Raw genomic sequence first — 19,140 nt, 5'->3', positions numbered from 1 at the left:
GGAAAACTCGGAAGAATGCTGTTCCACCGCAACCAACCAACCTCTTCGCCTCTCGTTTGCTGCTAGCCACTCCAACTATTCATAATGCGCCCAGTACTAAAAGTATCGCCCTACGGTATATCCGACGAAGGTCAGATGTTACCAAACATGTCCTTGGATTCTAGGCCGGTTCTCTGTTTACTATTGGCTGCATGCGCAGGAGACGCTCTTGGGAGGACGCTCACTCCGTGGGTTAAAGAATCACCTGCAAAATTGTGCCACCATGCGTTTGGCTGAAGGCAAGACGTCTTTACACAAGGAATAAAGATTTTTGCCCGGGTACTATCCAATTTTTCCTTTTTCTCGGTCTACCCAGTCGAAAAATCTCTTCTACGTTCTATTCACCAAAATATCCATTCTGTGATGGGACGTTATGTTTTCAGTGATCATATCACTATTTGCCATCGAGAACGGTGGCTCAAACGAGGCTTTTAACTGCTTCCATCGAAATCTTATAAAGATTTCGTGACTGCCATTGTTCGTTACGCATACATGCCAGGAGTTTTAAGAGAATTACCTTTTCTATATTCTAACGGTGATGGTCGTTGCCTCCGGACCAAGAACTTCATGCATGTTCTATTGTTTGTCTTCGCACAAACCCATGTAATGACTTTCACTTTGTTCATCGTCATTGTATATACCATCAAGCCGTATTCTACCTACTGCAAACAGTGCATCCAACTCCAGACTCGTAGAAATTAGCGAAGGCGTCGCTTTGTAACGCCGCCCTCTAAAGTAAGCTAAGTATGATGACTTGCACATGGAAGATGCACTGATACCAACATAAGAAATAGTAGTACACATTCATTCATAAGCCACGCGAAACTACCTCCTAACACGCATCTCTGAGTTCTAGTGCTGACGATCTTCAGCAAAACTTACCCTCCAAGATCAACACCACTACCTCAAAATCAATAAAGATATTTTACACCTCCTGGAGCCAGATTAGTCACGCCTGTGAAAGGGCTAACCTACGTAGCTCCGGTAAGTCAGCCCAGATCTCAACCACGGGACTTAGGCTCTAACAACTTCCTCAACATGATTAGACGCAACTCCCTCGGGTACTGGTGCTGGGTAAATCCCAGCGGCCAACTAATTGAAGAGCAGCCAAGAGACTCCAGCGACTCTAAGTGGAAATTTCCACGCCCCGACCTCGCTGGAGAAGAGTGGCCTTTTCTTCCCGACTTCCGCCACCCTGAAGAGCAAGCCGAGCACCCTCTCTCCTCGTATCCACCTCCACCACCCACACCGCTGCCTGAAGCTCAATTTCAATTGACAACTAAACTACCAAACAACTCCCACGACACCCGACCATTGCAGTCCCAATCACAGCCAAACATGGCTAAGAGATCTCGCCGACGATACGGCGATTACGATCTAGAAACTTGGCCGACTGAGGACATGCACGAATATGAGTGTCACAAGAGAGACATGCGACAAATGCCGCGCCACATCGGCATCAATCAACGTTATGAACGTGAGCCATATTATGAACCGGAACCGTTGCCAAGCTTTGAGGATATCGATGATGGCTTTGATGAATACCATGACAGCGAAGGAGATGCCGGCTTCAACACTTACGAACGCCCACTGTTCCATACCGAACAAAAACCGAAGGAAAGGTCAAAGTTCCATCCCAGCCTTTCCAACATCCACCAATATCCTCGTAATCCTGTTCCTGTCCGACAATCCCGCCACAACGGACCTCTAGCTCGTAGAGCCGTGTCCCCGTACCGTCAGAACGCACCGAGCCGGCAAGTTCATCAGGCCCGTCGACCTTCTCCGCAGCCAAGGCAGACGCATCGTTCTTACGGCATGGACTTCTCACCTGAAGTGTCGAGGACGAAACACAATGATGCTTACAAGTCATACCAACCATCTTCTGCGGTCCGCCGGCCACCTCAGCTCCTACCGATGAGTTCGAGGAACAGGACTAATGGCGCAGAGTCGATTGATCTCACCAGAGATTCGGATGGTGATGAGTACATTGCTTCTCCATCTTGGAAATCTCAGAGGGCACAAGGTTTTCGGGCGACAAGACAAGATCCAGTACGAAACCTCACATCAACACAACCAAGTCTGAAAAGAAGGGAAGGCGCACCGATAACTTCTACTCGCACGAAACCTCTCAGGATCGGCAATGGAAGCTACGATGCCTACAAGACTCCTGCCGAAGTAACGGAACGATCTCACCCGTTACAACCACAAGCGATAAATGGTCATTTGAAATCAAGTCAAGGCATCCGCCTTCAGTATACAAAGCCAAAGCACCAACGCATCGAGCAGAATGTCCCAAATGATTCGCACGGATACACTGGCTTAAACTATGCACGCATCGCCGAAAAACGAGTTCGGAAGCGCTCGCTGGAGCGTTATTCTTCAGACCCTTCAGACTTCCCAGAACTACCGTCGCAGAATTATCGCATGGAGAACAAGCGACCACGTGTGCACAGTCCAAATCAACATCCAGTGACTGCCCAATTTGACAACAAAAGCACTATCATTGAAAGATTGGTTGAAAAGGAACCAAGGAAGACGAAATTCGACGGATTGCAAATGAAACAGCAACCTGAGATGTCACAGCGTGAAAGGCAGCCGCAACCTCGGCCTCCTCTCTATGAGGATGACAGTGAACTATCACCAACTCCATCCTTGCCCCAGACCAACATTAAACCCACTGGCCCGAGTCATGGCTCCCAAAATGGGCTGCTGTCATCTTCAGACTCCCCGATACCATCTGTGGAGACTCCACCGGCGACTCAAATGCGCAGCACTCTTGATGGTGCTGCTGCCAGCCAAGCGCTTCGTGATGAAGCGCGCGAGCGAAAGAGGAAGGAAGATCAACAAGCTGAAGAGGAGCGTCTCGATGGATTATTCGGAGGCTATCAAGACAATGATCCGATGGACATACAAGATGACGTGGGGGAGCAGGCTACACTGGAAGCGTCTGGACCGGGACAGATGAATGGCAAGCAGACTTCAAGCGTCCAATCATCCCGACGCTATTCTTGTAACACCCAAGCACCGGAATGTCAACCATCGACGTCGAGTTCACATACAGAGACCATGGGTACAGGCCAATTGGTAAGTATGAAGCGAAAGCTGTTGGCGGACTTCGGTGAGAGGGCTAGGCAGAAGAACATGGAATTGGCCTTGTCATCTCCCCAGCAACAGAACGGGCAGTCATCTGAAGATTCTGATCAAGAGGAATCCGATGGTGAAGTTCCCAATGGAAGAGAATGGGATGACGATGCTTTGTCTGAACGGGAACAATCCTCGAAGAAACCGGAAGAAGTTGCCAGATTTCCCAAGATGCCAATCGGAAAAGCCTCGTTGGGGAGTTCCATTCTTCAACACAGAGTTAGCCGTCCGCAACCCCAGCTTAGCGTTGCAGGGCAACACCCGAAGCCTTCGAAACCAAAGACTGCAGCTGCATACACAGACATCACAGCTAAAAAACCCAAGAAGACGCTGGTACAGGCTCTGCAAGATGACCCTGCTTACCAAGAAATGGAAGCAGAAGCGAAAAGGCTCAAGGAAGAACATGCGGCTCTTATGATGAAAGAGAGAGAGCAAAGGGAGAAAATGAAAGAAGAGCGGTTCGAGAGATTGAAGGCCAAGAATGAAATAACAAAGGCGCAGATTGAGGCGAAGAAGTTGGCTTTGGAGAAGCGAGAGTTGGATCGAGCTGCTGCAGCTCTTGCCGCGAAAGACCCCCCAAAGAATACGCCGCCAAAAAATAATAGGGTCCGGAATCGCAAGAAGTCGCGCAAAAACATGGAGTCGACTCTCTCCTACGACTTGGTCCAAGATGGCGACGATGACGATGACGTCCCTCAACCGGGAGAAAGCCTGGATGATTATGACGACTCGGAGATTCCAGTTACTGCCGACGATATGGGGCTGCAGGCTCCCGTTGGTGGCGATCAATCGGAACAAGCTGCGGAACCTACCTTTTCCCAGATTATGGATGAGCTTGCCCCCGTCAATGGTGACGATCCAACCATTCAACCTGTTCAGGATGATGTTATCAACCAAGCCGAGACCACAAGTGGCCATAACGGAGGATCGCAACCTGAGAATGGCACATTAGCCGAAGGTGAAGGGGAACAAACCTCAACCACCCAAGACAGCTCCACGCAACCTGGAGATCTTAACCAACCTAATTCCGAAGATACTTCCAACCAAGAGAAGAATGCAACCGGCATAGAATCAGCGCAAGACAAGCCGACAGGAGTGGAGAATGTGAACTTAGAAAAGCCTTCTACCCAGGCCCCTCCGCCCTCTTCTACCTCTGTTGCAACCGTTCGCAACCAGCAAACGCGCCCAAAACCCTCGATTGAAGTGTTTAGTGCTTCTCCCGCGAGAGCAGATGTCCTTGCAGCAATAAATCGCGCCGCTCCAACGCGCAATGGAGATGACCGTTCTGCAAACCGGAAGCAGGCAAGCGGAAATGATCCGTTACGGGATATACGGAGGAAGGCAGCTTTGAGACGTGATAACTTGGCTCATTCAAAAGCCCTTGGCCAAAACCGTCAAGGCATTTCAAGAGACGAGGACGACGAAGAGGATGTTGTTGAGCAGTCATCCGCTGCCATTGGTGCTGCGTCCAAATCTAAACCTAAAACCACCAAGCCAACAAAAGCTTCCCGGGCCAGGCTCACACTTCTGAATGGGAAGTCGAAGGCATCCGCACACCCACCACATCCAAACCAAGCTGTTACCTCGCACGACGGCTTCATGTCCGGCGAACCCTTGATAGTCGAACCAGTCGCTGCTACTACCCCAGCCTATGTGATCACTACTGACGACAAATCCATCCTTGAATGGCACAGTAAAGGCTTGAAGTGGTCTGAAATCCGCATTCTATGGGCAAACAAGGTGGGCAAAACCCTTTCGGATGGTGCTCTGCGGCACCGCTACAAGCGGATCCAGCAGAGATTCCCCGAGTACGCCCAGGAACTTGAAGATCAGAAGCGGGCATCGGAGCTTGCGAATGCCTCTGTGGCAGTAGAGCAACCAGAGCCCGCCGATGAAGGACAGCAGGTCCGTCCCGGAGGCAAGAAATGGGATCAGGCGTCCATGGAGGCTTATTTAGCCTCAGCCGAAGCACAAAAGAGCTGGCTTACGTCGGAAATTGAAGCTTCTGATTTCGAGCAGGATGACAACGAGAGAAGAGAAGACCAGTGCGCAGTGTCGAGCGTACCAGGTCCGCTTCGACCTCGCCCTCAGCCTGAAGAAGAGCCAGACCATGATACGGTCTGGTATCAGTACCAAGTCCTTCGTGCTACGCTAGATGCGGGCGAGGATGAAGACGCAGCCAGTTGGACAATCTGCGGAGAGGCGATGTACAACAGCCTGCCCGCCGCAAACATAGCTGCAGGACACGAAGCGATGCGCCAACGCGAAGGCATACCGGGCCTCAACTTCACAACGAAGCGCATGGTGTTCGAGGCCGATCTCGACAACCTGCACAACTACACCATCACCTGTTCGGACGGGAAAACGGTCAAGATCTCTGTTATGCGCAGCTTACGCGCGCCGGGACAGGGCCTGCGCCCGCCGCCGAGACAGGGCTGGTTCGGTGCTAGGTTGTATGTTGTCAGGAAGAAAGACTCCATCAGGCAGCCTGAGATGTTTGAAGATGCAAAGCCCCAGGGTGGGCCGTTTGATGTGGGACACCAGGCGCAGGCGGAGGCTGGTATGGAGCGAGAAGGGAGCCAGAGTTCTGGTCTCCATGTCCCGGAATGGCCACCCACGCCACTGGATGCTGAAGAGGTCGACTATCAGCCGCAGGTCGATTACCAGCCTCAGTATGATGACCAGCTGCACTACGACCCCAACGCGCAGTACGACGACCTTTTTGAGAACGGCTTCGACGCAAAGCCGGTGGATGCGCTCTTCAACGGCGAAACACCCATCGAGCAGTCCTTTGAACAGCCCGTCGAACAACCTGTCGAACAACCCATCGAACAGCCGATCGAACAGTCTGCTAAACCAACAACCGTGGCGCCCTTGCGTCCCGCTCCAAAGCCGCAAACCACGTACAACGACTCGGACAGCGAGTCCAGCGATGAGGACGAAGAAGACGACAACCACTTCCCCGCCGCCGCCGCCGCCGTCACCACCACCACCAACAACAACACCGACACCAACGACCCCCACCCAACTCCCCACCCCTTCCCCACACCCGCACCCGCCCCGAGCCCCCTAACCTACGAAATCTGCAACGAGAACCTCGGGCACTACACGGTGCTGGACCTGGCGAACCGCGAAGCCGCATCCTGGGTGCTAGAGCACACGACGGTGCCGGGCTCGCTGCGCATGGACGACATGCTGGCGCGGCAGGAGCTGCAGCGCGAGCTGGGCGAGACGTGTGATCGGCTTGAAGCTGAGGGGGGCGCGTTTCGCTGGGTTGGTGTTGTGGGGGATGCGGGGTTGGGCGTTGAGACGGTCGTGTGGGTTGAGGAGGGGAGGCTGCAGGGGCCGAGGAATGTTTAGCGGGTTGGTGAGGGGGGTGGAGGGTGGAGGGTGAGGGTTTCTTGGCTTTGCGTTTGGGAGGTGGTGCTTGGTGGGTTTGGTGTTGGGGACAGGTACGGAGGTGCGGACTGCGGAGGTGATGACTTGCAAGGCTCTATCTGCGGGTGTGGGGTGCGTGCTTATTTGGGCGGAGATTTGGAGCTTTAGGGAGTAGATTTGTGGAAGCCACAGCACCAAAATGGAGTTACATAGGAAAAATTGGTTAAGTTTTCATTGTGCCTTTCAGTTGGCGGTTGGTCCTTCGCTTGACTTTGGACATCCTGAAGATACTGAAGTGACTGAAAAAGAGCGGATCCGTTGGGTACGCAAGCAATAGGTCTAGGTGAAGTTTTCTATAGCATATGACGGTATGTTGCATGTTGTGATGGTGAAAGGGAATAGGAAATAGAAAATCGTCGAAGATACTATAGAAGGTTTCTTATTTGCTTGGTCAAAGAGCTGTTGCATAGGAGTAGTGAAAGCCACCTTGTCGTTCTTTTCCGTCAGCGTCTTTTCGATACTAGCTAAAGGACTTCAATCATCATTCAACAAATCTATATTCGTAACTCTTTCGCAGTAAACCGAGAACAAAGGATCATATCGTAAATACCGAGCGCACAGATACGGACGAAATCAAGACCTAGAAAGCACTTGCTTTTTGACAGCCTTGAAATGTCATAGTCTGAAATCAAACCATTGATACATACTAATCAAATGTGGAGTTCCTTCTGAGGAAGACGAAGATGAGCAAGTCGAAGAAGGCAGGCAGGAGGGATTGTTCCGCACATACTTGAAGTGGATCCGGGGGCATTTGGATCGATACTGGAAGCAACACGGAGCTAGGTAGCAGCAGACAATGGCGGTGGTAGAGGCTGTCACCTTGTTAGTGTTTGCTAATCGCCATTACCTATAGGCGGGGATATTTATACCTTGGTGGCAAGTCGATGGTGTCCTGGTCAACAAGCACTGAGGTTGCTACACTTGCAGCATATGAGGACCCGTGAACCCGTGTGAATTCTTGCTCATTGGGCACTGGCGAAACACGGTCTCGATGTGTTTATCGGTCTTTTCGAAGACTAAGACAGCCGTGAACGTAGGAGCATTAAGTAGAGGTATTCTCCGGGTAGGGTTCCGGTGAAAGCTGCAGGCGCCCTGAAGCAGGCAAAACCGGGATGAACCTCGCAGTGCGCTGTACACAACATGGCGGACATGGCAGCCGTTTCAGGCTCTATGCAGCCAGACTCGCAGCGCGTGCAATGGCAAAGTGCCACGAGTTGGGCGAAAGCAAAGGGCAAAGATTCAATGGGGGAGGAAGACGGACAGCAGGACACACAAACACACAAGGGCAGGGCGCTACAGTAGGTTACTCCTCGCGTGGAACGCGACGACAAACCTCACACCCACCGGGCTGGTGCACAAAAGCCACTTAAGCCTGTGTTGTTCGGCCTTCACTGTCATGTGCCGCAGCTGTGGAGACCAGACTAGCCGCCAAGCTGACGATGCATGGCCTGTCTCCGCTGACACGACGACGCATCTTTGAGTCGTGAGCTTTCGCACCTTTCGCTACACCGAACAAGCACCTCGCTCGGTGTCGCGCAACGAGCGCGCAAATGCCACCATGGCCGGCGGACTGGAGAATCTCGAGAAGGAGTTGAGCTGCTCGGTTCGTCTGAATCATGCGTCACACCAATTCACCTGTTGACCCGCCCAGATATGTACAGACGTCTTGTACCAGCCGCTCACGCTCCTCGACTGCCTCCACACCTTTTGCGGCGCCTGCCTGAAGGAATGGTTCTCATGGCAGGCTGCCAGTGCCACCAACTCGCACCCTTACACCTGCCCAGCATGCCGTGCCTCGGTGCGCGCCACTCGCCCGGACGCAAGAGTCACCAGCCTGCTCGAGCTGTTCCTCCACGCCAACCCCACCCGTGGCAAGACCGAGCAAGAGATGGATGACATGCGCAAGGTCTATAAGCCCGGAGACAATATACTGCCCAAGGTGCGGCGAAGGCCCGATCCGGACGAGGAGCATGACGCCAGGATTGTCGACGACGTGCTCCAGTTGAGCCTCGAGGAAGCTGGCATTTCCAGCGGTAGGCTGGATTCGCCACGAGACCGCAGGAGGAGGGAACGCAGCCGGGACAGCTCCGACAGGGAAGACAGGCGCCGTAGAGCGCGGGATGCTTCGGCCCTCTCGAGCACTGCACGAGTCGGCGCCAGGTCAGCCAGTCGTGACACGTCTCCAAGGCCGCCCTCACGCCACATTGAACATCAGTCCAGCCTTCGCTCTCTGCTCAGCATATCTGATTTCGACTCGGAGGAGATGGAGACGGAGATTATGCGACAAATTAGAGACGAGGGTTTGTTGGACGGCATTGACCTTGAAAACCTAGACGTCGCGCAAGAAGAAGAGATTAGCGAGAGGATCGCACAAGCCTTCAGACGCCGGCAAAGAGACAGAGAACGCGCAAGAGCCAGACATGACAGATCCCGCAGTGATAGCACTAATTCCGTCACACGCCAGATGTTCGAAGAGGAACGTCCTCATCCGAGGAGACAGCGTTTACGCACCGAAAGTGCTATTCCGCGGCCCGTCTCCCAGAACTCTAGGCCACCGGTCTCCAGGCCGCACCTGTTTGATGTCGTCAACCAGGACACAGACCATCACAGGCGGTCCTCCAGCCAAGGCGGTGGCCGGACAGCCGGTGCTCGCCGACACCATTCTAGAGGGCTGTCCACCGATGGGTCTCATCCTTCTCGGCCGGCAGCCCGGTCAGCTGTAGAGCTTTCAGAACGTCCCCAGACTGCACGGTCAAGTGGCGAAAGGCACCGGCGTCTGACGGCAGCTGACCGCAGGATTACTGATCCGGAGCAGAACCCGCATCACTCGGATACTGCTCTTTTACCAAGGCCGGTGACCCGGTCTAGCGACAACTCCCCCAGGCGAGCTGCATTCACTGCCGCCATTACGGCGAGCCCGCAGCTTGAGACTCCCGAGGCCGCCAGAGCTGCTTATGCGAGACTTCAGGAATCGCCCGAGTACCCGTCAACAGCACGTCACATTCGTGCGTTGAATAATAGCTCACCGCCGCTTGCCCGGCCACTTGAAGCGGTAATTCCAGACTCCCGGCCATCCTCGTCTTCCGCGGCATCCCCACGACCTCCATTGTATGCAGAACCGTTGATATGCTGCAATCGCTGCGGTAAGGAACACATCGAGTATGAGCTGCATTTCAACTGCTCTAAGTGTAAGAACGGTAATTACAACGTCTGCCTGCGCTGCTATCGTGCGGGTGAAGGGTGCCTTCACTTTTATGGTGTCGGCTCAGCCGCTTTAAGAAATTATGAACGACGGGCACCGCCGGAGGGCTACCCTCCCGGATATGAGAAGCCCCACGTCCTTTCTGGCCATTGTTTCGAGAAGCCAAGACGGGACCTGGTGAACTCGGTGACCGCCGACGGCCGTGCCTTGACTGAAGAAGACCCCACTCAGCGGTTGCAGGCCGGCGTCTTCTGCGACATTTGCCTCGCCTTCACCAACAGCTGCTACTGGAAATGCGACACGTGCAACGAAGGCGCCTGGGGCTTCTGCAACAGCTGCGTAAACCAGGGCCGTCACTGCACACACCCCCTCCTCCCGCTGCAGCACGTACCCTCCACTCCCCATGCAAACGGCACCTCGGGCCCGCCGACACCGACAGCGGCCTCCGCCTCCGCCAACGCGAACACTGCCAGCAGCGCGCTGACATCGCTCACGCACGGTCCGGACACGACCACGCTCAGCGGCAAGCTCTTCTACTCGCTCTCGTTCCTCACGCACTGCGACCGCTGCCGCTGCCTCATCCCCCCTAATTTCTCACGCTACCACTGCCAGGCCTGCAACGCCGGCGACTTTGACATTTGTCTGAGCTGCTACCACGGCCTCGTAAGCGGGGGGCGCATCGCGCCGGAGAACGGGCAGCACGGGTGGCGCCGCTGTCCGCGCGGGCACCGCATGGTAGTGATAGGTTTCGAAGACGGAGCGGCCGGCCAGCGCCGCGTCGTCACGCACGACCTGGTCGGCGGGCTGGCGTTCAGAGACGAGGACGTTGCCGCCGCGGCCGCAGACTGCAGCAAACGCCGCGCTGGGGGCGAGGAGGGCAGAGGCAGCCCTGGTGCTGCAGAGGCGACGTCGCCGACCCCCCGCGCGCTGACGCCTGCTTGGACGTGGCATGATGGCGACGGCATGGTGCGCAAGGCGCGCACGTCGCGCGGGTCCTCGGCGGCCGCGAACGCGGGCACCGCGCGCAGCACTGCAGCAGCAGCGGCCGCGGCGGCAGGCGCAGCAGCAGCCTCCGCATCGGTATCGGATGCAGCGGCCGCGGCGTCAGCCAGCACGACCTCCACAACCGCGCCCTCTGCCTCGACCTCTGCCACAGCAACAGCAACAGCAACAGGCACAACATCCTCGTCCTCCTCGTCCACCTCGTCCTCAAAGTCCCCCCGCCCCCCGCCCCAGCAGCGCCTCCTGCCCCCCAACGGCGGCGTCGGCATCCGTGCTATAGCGCTCTGGGGCTATTTCCCACGCGAGGGCGTGCAGGACGAACTCATGTTCCCGCGGGGCGCGGAAGTGCGCGAGGCCGAGGATATTAATGGCGATTGGTTCTGGGGCGTGTATGCTGGGGCGAAGGGCCTGTTTCCGGGGAATTTTGTTAGGGGGGTTGGGGTCGTGAGCTAGGTGGTGGTGTTTGGGTGTTTTGGGAGGGGGTGGGGTTTGTTGGAGGGGGAGGGAAGGGGGTTGTGGTAGGGGTGGGGTAATGATGATGGTGTTGATGATTGTGTGTGTTGCGTGGGAAGGGAAGGGCATGGTTTGGAAGGATTGGACGAAGTTGACGACTTGACGACGATTAATTCAATTAATCAATCAATCAATCAATCGGTTACGTTAGCACGACAGATTCGGCAGGTCAATATTGGAGATGTGGTGGGATGGGATGGCTCATGGGTTATGGGTTATGGGTCATGGGTGGGCAGGAGCAGAGCGGTTCAGTTCAGTTCAGATAGGTTGGGTTTTTGTGTGCTGCTGCGTTGGATGGATGAAAGGAAGACATTGGCAAGGCGTAGTAGTATGTACATGGCATGTATATTAATCACGGAATCGTACCTATGCAGTTGTTACTCGACAAAGCTATTAATTTTATATGCTGACGGATGGTGTAATGGATGATCTATTTCGGAAGCGGATATCAGCGTTTCCGCCACAAAACCCAAATCCCCCGTCAGCGCCCTGCGTGAATACGTACAGCTTCCTCTCTCTCTCTCTCTATTACTTTCGAAAGCTCTCTCACGCGTCTACTACACATATACCACGACGCAAAAGGCCATACTAAAACCACCTCCCACGCACAGAACCAAACAGCTCGACCGTTAACCCTACTATAACCCGCGCCCAGCACAGCACAGCACGGGAAGACGCAGTGTTGCAAGCGAAAATAGCGGCTATAGCACGTACGTAGGTAGTAGGAGTAAGAGTAAGGCCAGCCGGTACCTAGGGCCTGTGGTGGAGGAGCTGCTGTGTGTGTGTGTGTGTGTGTGGGCGTAATTGTAGTTGCTTACTACAAGGTGTAGGTGTTTGTTGGGACGCGGGGGTTTAGTGTTTGGGTTTTTGGGTTATAGCGCGCTGCTGGGGGGACTAGGTAGGTAGGTAAGTGAAAAGGAGTGTGTGTAAGACGTCGGGTATGGGTTTTGGGTTTTGGTTTTGGTGTTGTAACAGGCTGATTGGTGATTGACACCTCTGTCTGATATAGGGATAGCAAGGAAGTAGGCTGGCTGTGCAGCTAATCGATATATATACGGGTCATGGTGACTGGTACGGAGAATGGTTGTCTGAAATGCATGGGCTGTGGTGGGCAGAGATGTGAGGGAGTAGAAGGGAGGAGAGATGCGTAAGCGGCTGTTGTGAAATATATATGTGGGGGATACGATGGCCTTCGTGAGCTGGGCCTGCATATACTGTACTGTGTGTGCCGGAAAGAGAAACAAGCAGTCTGTGTCTACCTGTTCCACTCGCCCAGCAGCAGCAGTGACTTACCCATCCCACCATACCACACATCACACGTCCCCGTCCTTTCGCACTCGCACCCACCACCCACCCACCATCTCACCACACACAACAGACGTCGCATTCCCACTCCGCGCACTCGTGTCCAAGCTTTCATTCAAGTATACAGCAGCTCTACAGCGCCTAGCTACGTCTCGTCTCGTATCGTACAGCAGGTCCGTCCAGATTACCTAGGTTGTATGTGAGTTCTGTGTTGTATCGTCTTTACATGGTGTTCGTCCGGAGGAGCGGAGTAGAGAGGTTTGTTTGATTGTTTGATGTTGGTTTGTTGGTTGTGGAGCCGCGGGTTCTGTGGTGCAGATAGGTCGGTGGGTATGCGAGCGTGTTGGTTCCCGAACGCAGTTCTGGTCGTCTTTTTTTTCGACAGGCGGGACAGGCACAGCTGCGCGCCTCGTCTCGTCGTCTTGCTCCTGCTGCCTGGCAATGCCGCTCCTCCGCACTCAGGCATGTCGCCCAAGAGCCAGGCAGAAACGCAATCGCTCGCTCGCTCGCGCCACGCCGTGCCATTCTCTCGCGTGCGTAGTAACCACGGCCTCGGCCTCCTCTCTCCTCCCTCTTATCCGCCGTGCCTCCACTCTTCCTTCAACCCCCAAGAAAAGTATTCCGCCCAAGCCCGGGCCTAGGCCGGCGCCGCCTTCGTCCGCAACTGCACCCCATGCCAGTTCTTGATCTCGTCCTTCAGGATCTCGTTCACCAGCTTATGCTGCTTGATGACCGTCATGCCGCGGAACCTGGCCGACTCGATCTCAATGCCGTACATGGAGCCGCAGCCGCCCGAGATATCCTGGACCTGGTGGGTTCCGGGGGTCAGCAGTGACTCTTCTCACGCACAATTACCAATTACTCAAGACGACGGCATTGGCTTGGGGCGTAGAACATTGGCTCCGCGTGGGAAGCAACGGAAACAGAAAGAAGGCGCGAGGGATGTGCGCGAAAAGGAAAGACGACGTACATTCAGCCTCACGGGCTCCAGCGCCGCCTTCACTTTATTGAAAACATGCAGCTCGCCCTCGTCGAGGAAATCCGGCGCCTCGACCTCGTCCCTCAGCGCGCGCGAGGAGCCGAAAGCGCGTCTGCCAGCTACGTCCGCAAAGCCGACCGCAGCAGCGGCAGGACGGAAGCGGACTCCAACGGACGATGGCAGCCGCGGCGCGAGGCGGGTGAGTGCTGCTGCCACTGCTGATGCTGCTGCTCTGGAGGGCGCCATGGCGTGCGTGCGTGCGTGCTTGTGTGGGTTGAGCAAGCAATCAATCGGTCAATCAATCAATCAATCAATCAATCAATCGGTTGGCGTGGGTGGGCTGTCGCGATGAATGAATGCATGACGAGAACGCGCGCGCACGGGCCGGCGCAGCCGGGTCGGGGCCGAGCTTGTTGCGTGCGCGGCCAATCAGGGCGCGGGTGATGTGAGACAGTTGCGTGACTCGTGTGGGACAGGCGTGATGGCCGAGCGCGAGTCAGAGTGGTGGGTCGGTAGTGGGTTTTGGTTTCTGCCCCACGGGCAGACGGGCTCTTTCTTCCCCAGCCGTGTCCCCAACCCCAACAACAACAACAACAACCAACGAGTCACGACCAACGACCAACGACGCGACGACCACAACCGACGACGACGGCAGACGACGAAGCTAGCCGCGCCGCGCGCGCGCAACCGCGGGGTCGTCGACTCAGTGGGGTGAGAGTGCGGAGAAAAGCGGCGACGCTCACGCACGCACCTACAGACTCTAGATGAGCAGTTCGGCGGCAAGCCAAGGGCCCCAAAACGTATGTAGCGGCAAAGTCACTGCAAGTCACTCCTCTAATATATCGCGGGCGACGCCCCTCGGCCGGGCCCGCTTGCTGCCGGCTCCTACTCGTAGTAGAGTAGGTCGGGTCATCCAGTCCCCGCGTTCGCTCGTCCCCTCGCCCCTTCCTCCGTGAGCTGCGCAGGCATCTTGGATTAGACACTTCCAGGCCAGAGCTCTGCAGCTAGGATCCGGGGGCGGCTTAGGCCCAGGCCTCGAGGGGCGGGCGCGTGGTGGCATACATACAGTACAGACAGTATCCGCGGCGCGGCGCCTTGCGTGATGCTGGCTGCAATTTACTGCCCCCTCCCTCCCCCCTTCCCACGAGCTTGCTTGCTTGTAATTTGTATGTGCCAAATATCAAACAGGCGCAGAAGTGGAGGGATGGATGGACGGATGGAGGGGGGAGGGTTGCTTATCGCGGACCAATAGCGTCGACGCCCCGCCCAGGGAGATGGAGTTCGAGAACGAGCGCAGAGCTCGCTACTCCTAGCGAGCGACTTGATGGGCTGCCTGGCTGCCTCCTGTTCGTATGGACGTATGTACGTGCGTACGTGCTTACATACGTGCTGTACCTACCCGAGCCGAGATGAGATGATGATTGCTGCGATGCGATGCGATGCGATGCGATGCGAGGGCAGCTAGGAGTAGAAAGGGAAGGGTTGGAAAGGGTGGAAGGCGTGCTTTTGCTCGCGCCATCAGCACCACCGCTCTCCTGGCCTGGCCTGGGTTAATCCGTGCTCTAACCCACTACCCAACCTACTCGTACACTACTCGAGTACAGCGCCATCGCCGCCCGCGGAAATTGTTGGAGCGGCGGCGGCGGCGGCGGCCCCGTCACGCGCCGCTGGGAAGGGCTTAGCGGTAGCGTACCGCGGACCGCGACGGCTAGGTATCTAGGTACTCTATCTATCTAGGTGGCTGGCTGGCGGGCAGTGAACCCTTTGCTCCCGAGATCCAGAGTGAGATATTGATAACAGAGGGAGAGAGATAGCGGCGAGAGACCTAAGACCTAGACGTACTCTAGACGTAGAGTAAGCCAAGGGGACGCCTCTTTCTCTCTCTCTCTCTCTCTTTGCCGCCTCTCGCCTGCGCTGCTTGGTCATGATGGATGATGATGGATGATGGCCGAAGTCGCCGACGCGCCGGTGTCGGCTGTAGTGGTGGTGGTGGTGGTGGTGGTGCGCATCCCTGCGTCCTGGCTGCCTGCCTGCCTGCAGCAGCAAAAAGGGCGAGACGCAGCCAGCGTGCCCGGGGCCTTCGACCTTTGCGCGAGCGAGTGGCCAGGGCCAGGGCCAGAGCCGGCATGAAGGAAGGATGGATGGAGAGGCGGCGCTCTCGCAGACTCACTCGCCCACTCACTCGCGACGGGTGCGCCGCAAGGGTCCAGCCGAGGGCGTTGCGGGCGGGGGATTCGCGGCCTGTGAAGGAGCCTGGGTGCAGATTGATGGTTGATTGATTGATTGATTGCTGCAGAGAGGGTTGCGTGCAGTGCAGTGCCTGTCGTTTTGCGTTGCAGCATGCATGCATGCATGGGCGTACGAGACGAGGTGACCGGACGTGCGTTGCGTGCATGCGTGCTTGCTCTCCACCTTTTCACCACCACCACCTTTGTCCTGCCTTGCCTCGCCCGCCTTGCCTCCTCCTCCTCCTCCACATTCACAAGCTTCCATGGTCGCCTCCATCTCCACCGCCTACCTCCCTAGTACCTACCTTACCTACCTCTCTCCACCGCTTTTGCTGCTAGACTAGGCGTATTGTAGGAGTATCTGCTGCCGCACCCCCCACTCCCACCCCCCCTTTTCCTCTCCTCTGGGCCCGAATTGTGGGGTACATACATACAGCAAGCACATGCACACACACACACACACACACACACAAACGCACACCCCGCAGTCCAACCAGCCAACCAAACACTCCGCCCCAACGCCAACGCCAACGCCACCGCCAAAAGCCAAAGCCAGAGCCAAAGCTCAAACTCAAGCCCAGCCCGCCCTCGCCACCGCCCCAGACCCACCGCTCCAGTCTCCACCACCATTAGGAGTATTGTAGGAGAATAGGAGTGCCCACGGTGCCTACTCCACCACCAGTCCAGTCACGGCCGTCACCACCACCATGACCGGCATTACGCTACGCTGCGGCGCAGCAGCAGCCGTGTGTACAGTGAGTAATTAAGTACACAGCAAGTAAGTCTGCACAGTACGGATACGTACGCGCACAGCAAGGCAAGCAAGCCGCCTTCCTCGCGCGCGCAAACACGCTCGCACGATCCTCGACCGAGCCTTCGCCCCCCTACAATACTACGTAGGTAGCGACGATAGTGCTCCCCGAGCCGAGTGCCCCGCCCCACCAGCAAGCAGCCAGATTAGCCGTTGAGCAGTGGGACAGCGGGCGGACGACTCGCGAGTGAGCAAAAAATAAAAATAGAATGATTGCTTTCAGTTTCGCGAGCGGCGGCGGCGGCGGCGTTGGGCGAGGTGCGTGAACGCCCCCTTGGGGCCCCTTGGCTGTGCTGCTCTGGTGGGGGGAGATCGGCCTGTCTGTGTCTGTCTGTGTGTTCGCATTTGCTGCGCGTGGGCGAGATACCTACCTACCGTGGTAGGTACCTTAGTGATGCAAGCGAGTCTGCTCCTCGCTGTCTTTCTTCCAGCGCCGGAGTGTTGTGCGTGTGTGTATGTTTACTTCTCATCTCTCTTGTCAGAGGCCGCCGGCATACACACACGCTCCAACAGCCTTACTCCGTACATACTCTAGCCGCCGTCCCTTGCACCCCCAGCTCCAGCGCAGGCCAGAAAGTCCGGGATGATTCCAAACCGAGACGCAGCAGCAGCAGCAGCAGCAGCAGCAACAGGCGCGCGCCACAGCGCCATGCAGGGCGACTGCGGCAGGAGCTTTTGCTTGCGTGCATGCGTGCGTGCTTGGCTGTCGTCCCCACTCATTCATCGCCGCTGCTGCTCACTGACTGACTAACCAAAAAGCACGTACGCAGCACGAGCACGAGCAGCTCGTACAAGAGCCAAGGCCAAGCAAAGGCCAAGGCGCGGCACGCTTGTCCGTACGTCGTATGTATGTACGTGGTATGCGTGTGCACATTTTGCCTTTGCCTGCGCGGTTCGTATGTGTGTGTGGAGAGGAAGGAAGCTTGCCGGCTATCACACAGCTCGTACTTGCAACTTGTAACTTGTAACTTGCCATCGCGGTGGGTGTTGCGTGGGATCTGCTCTTTATAGCCCCACACACCGTGGTAAGTACGTACCCAGTAAGTAAATAAGGACATGAAAGGCCGCAACAACGGGCCAAACCAAAGCTAAAGCTAAGGGGGGAGGGAGCACGCGAATCGCCCATCGCCAATCGCCATCGCTGCATCGCATGCTCCAGCGATCGAGAATCTGGGTACTGCGTTGTTAGTAGTGAGTCAGTGAGTGACAGAGAGAGTGTGTGGCAGTGCTGCTCCGCCAGCGATACGTACATCAAGGTGCTTATCCAAGTCGACCATCTATTCGCCTTACTAACTTGCTGCTCGATCGTTAGCCGCGCAGGGCAGGGCATCGCACTGGTGGACCCTGCGGATCACTGACTACGGCCGCCTCCACTGGGACGGTGGATGGGATCCGCGTGCTCCTTGCTCTTCGGGTGTACTGATCCAAAGGCTTGAGTAGTAAAGAGGGAAGGAGGTACTGTATATACGTCCAACTGTGAGGATCTACGACTACGACTCCTCCTTACTACTTGTATACCTGTACGGAGTAGCGAGGCACAAGCACGCAAGCAGCAGCAAGCGCGGCTCAAGCGGCGGCAGCACGCACGCATGCGGAGATCAGCAGGGTCTCGGAGTTTGAACGACGGGATCAGGATGGCCGGGCGAAAGGGTCCAGTCCAGTTCCTAGACAGGTAAGTATATACGCGACAGCGCTCGTATTGTCTGCGGCAAGCAGTGATGAGTACGTGAGTGAGCGCTTGCGTGTGTGCCGTGGTGGTTGCGCCATGCCATGGGATTGCTCGAGCACGTCAGACGCGGATCAGATCAGCCGTCTGAGTGGACAGGGCGGTGGCGAGGCGAGGCTGGGGTTCTGACGGGCTTTCGGGAAGCTAAATCGCTGACGCTGTGGTGCGATGCGATGCGATGCTCTATCCATTGGCATTGCCGTTGCGCGGACGAAGAGAAAGGGTTAGGTAAGAGGGTGCTGGGTGGGAAACAATGGTGAGACAGACACACAAGCAACCAGCAGACAAAAAGCTCAAGAGAGCAAAACAACCCGCGCGGAACCCGGGTGCGTGTCCGAAGAACTCCATAACAGATGGAAGGACGGGATGATGGAACGAACGGATGGGATAATTATGGACCCACCCACTCCATCCCGCACACAGATCCCTAAACCGCACCGCTTGTAAACACCAATGAGCCGACCATGTCGTGATATCCAGGTGGACAACACTCCATCCATCCATCTTGCATCCATCCTTCGCTCACACGCGTAGCCCCCAAAAACCCCACATATCCCCGCATCCCCGACCCGACAAGGCAGTGCCCAAGTATCAGGCCATCCATCCGGCAACCACGCACTCAAACGAACCCGTCAAACCCGCCGTCCTCCGTATTGAGTAATCCGTACACCTACCAAGAGTAGTCACCGCCCACGCACCGCCTTCCGCGCTCGCCATCGCCATCGCCATCGCCGTCGCCCGCCCGCCCGCCCGCCC

The 19,140-nt window shown here is 56.2% G+C and overlaps 6 protein-coding genes across 6 annotated transcripts; 2 read left to right on the top strand and 4 right to left on the bottom strand.

Moving 5' to 3' along the window:
* Positions 1–1,077: 1,077 nt before the first annotated feature.
* On the top strand, positions 1,078–6,709 carry K452DRAFT_345757 (uncharacterized protein; the record flags this gene model as incomplete). Its single annotated transcript, XM_033545463.1, has 1 exon — positions 1,078–6,709. One exon carries the CDS (start codon positions 1,078–1,080, stop codon positions 6,538–6,540), a length of 5,463 nt encoding a protein of 1,820 aa, XP_033399979.1. The 3' UTR covers positions 6,541–6,709.
* Positions 6,710–8,084: 1,375 nt separating this feature from the next.
* Positions 8,085–11,306, top strand: K452DRAFT_316967 (uncharacterized protein). The gene is made up of 2 exons (XM_033544020.1): positions 8,085–8,221; positions 8,270–11,306. Exons 1-2 carry the CDS (start codon positions 8,177–8,179, stop codon positions 11,273–11,275), a joined length of 3,051 nt encoding a protein of 1,016 aa, XP_033399978.1. The 5' UTR covers positions 8,085–8,176; the 3' UTR covers positions 11,276–11,306.
* An 867-nt stretch (positions 11,307–12,173) lies between these two features.
* On the bottom strand, positions 12,174–12,704 carry K452DRAFT_155653 (uncharacterized protein). Its single transcript, XM_033535593.1, has one exon. The coding sequence runs from the start codon at positions 12,544–12,546 to the stop codon at positions 12,208–12,210; it is 339 nt and encodes a 112-aa protein (XP_033399977.1). The 5' UTR covers positions 12,547–12,704; the 3' UTR covers positions 12,174–12,207.
* Positions 12,705–13,267, bottom strand: K452DRAFT_155666 (uncharacterized protein). Its single transcript, XM_033535594.1, has one exon. It carries the CDS (start codon positions 13,163–13,165, stop codon positions 12,863–12,865), a length of 303 nt encoding a protein of 100 aa, XP_033399976.1. The 5' UTR covers positions 13,166–13,267; the 3' UTR covers positions 12,705–12,862.
* A 10-nt stretch (positions 13,268–13,277) lies between these two features.
* Positions 13,278–13,865, bottom strand: K452DRAFT_296471 (uncharacterized protein; the record flags this gene model as incomplete). Its single annotated transcript, XM_033541914.1, has 2 exons — positions 13,278–13,448; positions 13,611–13,865. The coding sequence occupies 2 exons, from the start codon at positions 13,863–13,865 to the stop codon at positions 13,278–13,280; spliced, it is 426 nt and encodes a 141-aa protein (XP_033399975.1).
* A 3,389-nt stretch (positions 13,866–17,254) lies between these two features.
* Positions 17,255–18,208, bottom strand: K452DRAFT_155644 (uncharacterized protein). The gene has a single exon (XM_033535592.1). It carries the CDS (start codon positions 17,986–17,988, stop codon positions 17,395–17,397), a length of 594 nt encoding a protein of 197 aa, XP_033399974.1. The 5' UTR covers positions 17,989–18,208; the 3' UTR covers positions 17,255–17,394.
* Between the last annotated feature and the right edge of the window lie 932 nt (positions 18,209–19,140).

This window comes from Aplosporella prunicola (genome assembly GCF_010093885.1).
Source record: "Aplosporella prunicola CBS 121167 unplaced genomic scaffold K452scaffold_7, whole genome shotgun sequence".
Taxonomy (NCBI): Eukaryota; Fungi; Ascomycota; class Dothideomycetes; order Botryosphaeriales; family Aplosporellaceae; genus Aplosporella; species Aplosporella prunicola.
The sequence above is the reverse complement of the archived record's forward strand: the minus strand, read 5'-3'. Positions and strand labels throughout refer to the sequence as shown.

Coding starts and splice junctions, on each gene's coding strand:
- K452DRAFT_155653 (XM_033535593.1), bottom strand. CDS start 12,546: ATGCAGGCCCAGCTCACGAAGGCCATCGTATCCCCCACATATATATTT.
- K452DRAFT_155666 (XM_033535594.1), bottom strand. CDS start 13,165: ATGGCACGGCGTGGCGCGAGCGAGCGAGCGATTGCGTTTCTGCCTGGC.
- K452DRAFT_155644 (XM_033535592.1), bottom strand. CDS start 17,988: ATGCCCTGCCCTGCGCGGCTAACGATCGAGCAGCAAGTTAGTAAGGCG.
- K452DRAFT_316967 (XM_033544020.1), top strand. CDS start 8,177: ATGGCCGGCGGACTGGAGAATCTCGAGAAGGAGTTGAGCTGCTCG. Junction 8,222..8,269: donor AGAAGGAGTTGAGCTGCTCG/GTTCGTCTGAAT, acceptor TGACCCGCCCAG/ATATGTACAGACGTCTTGTA.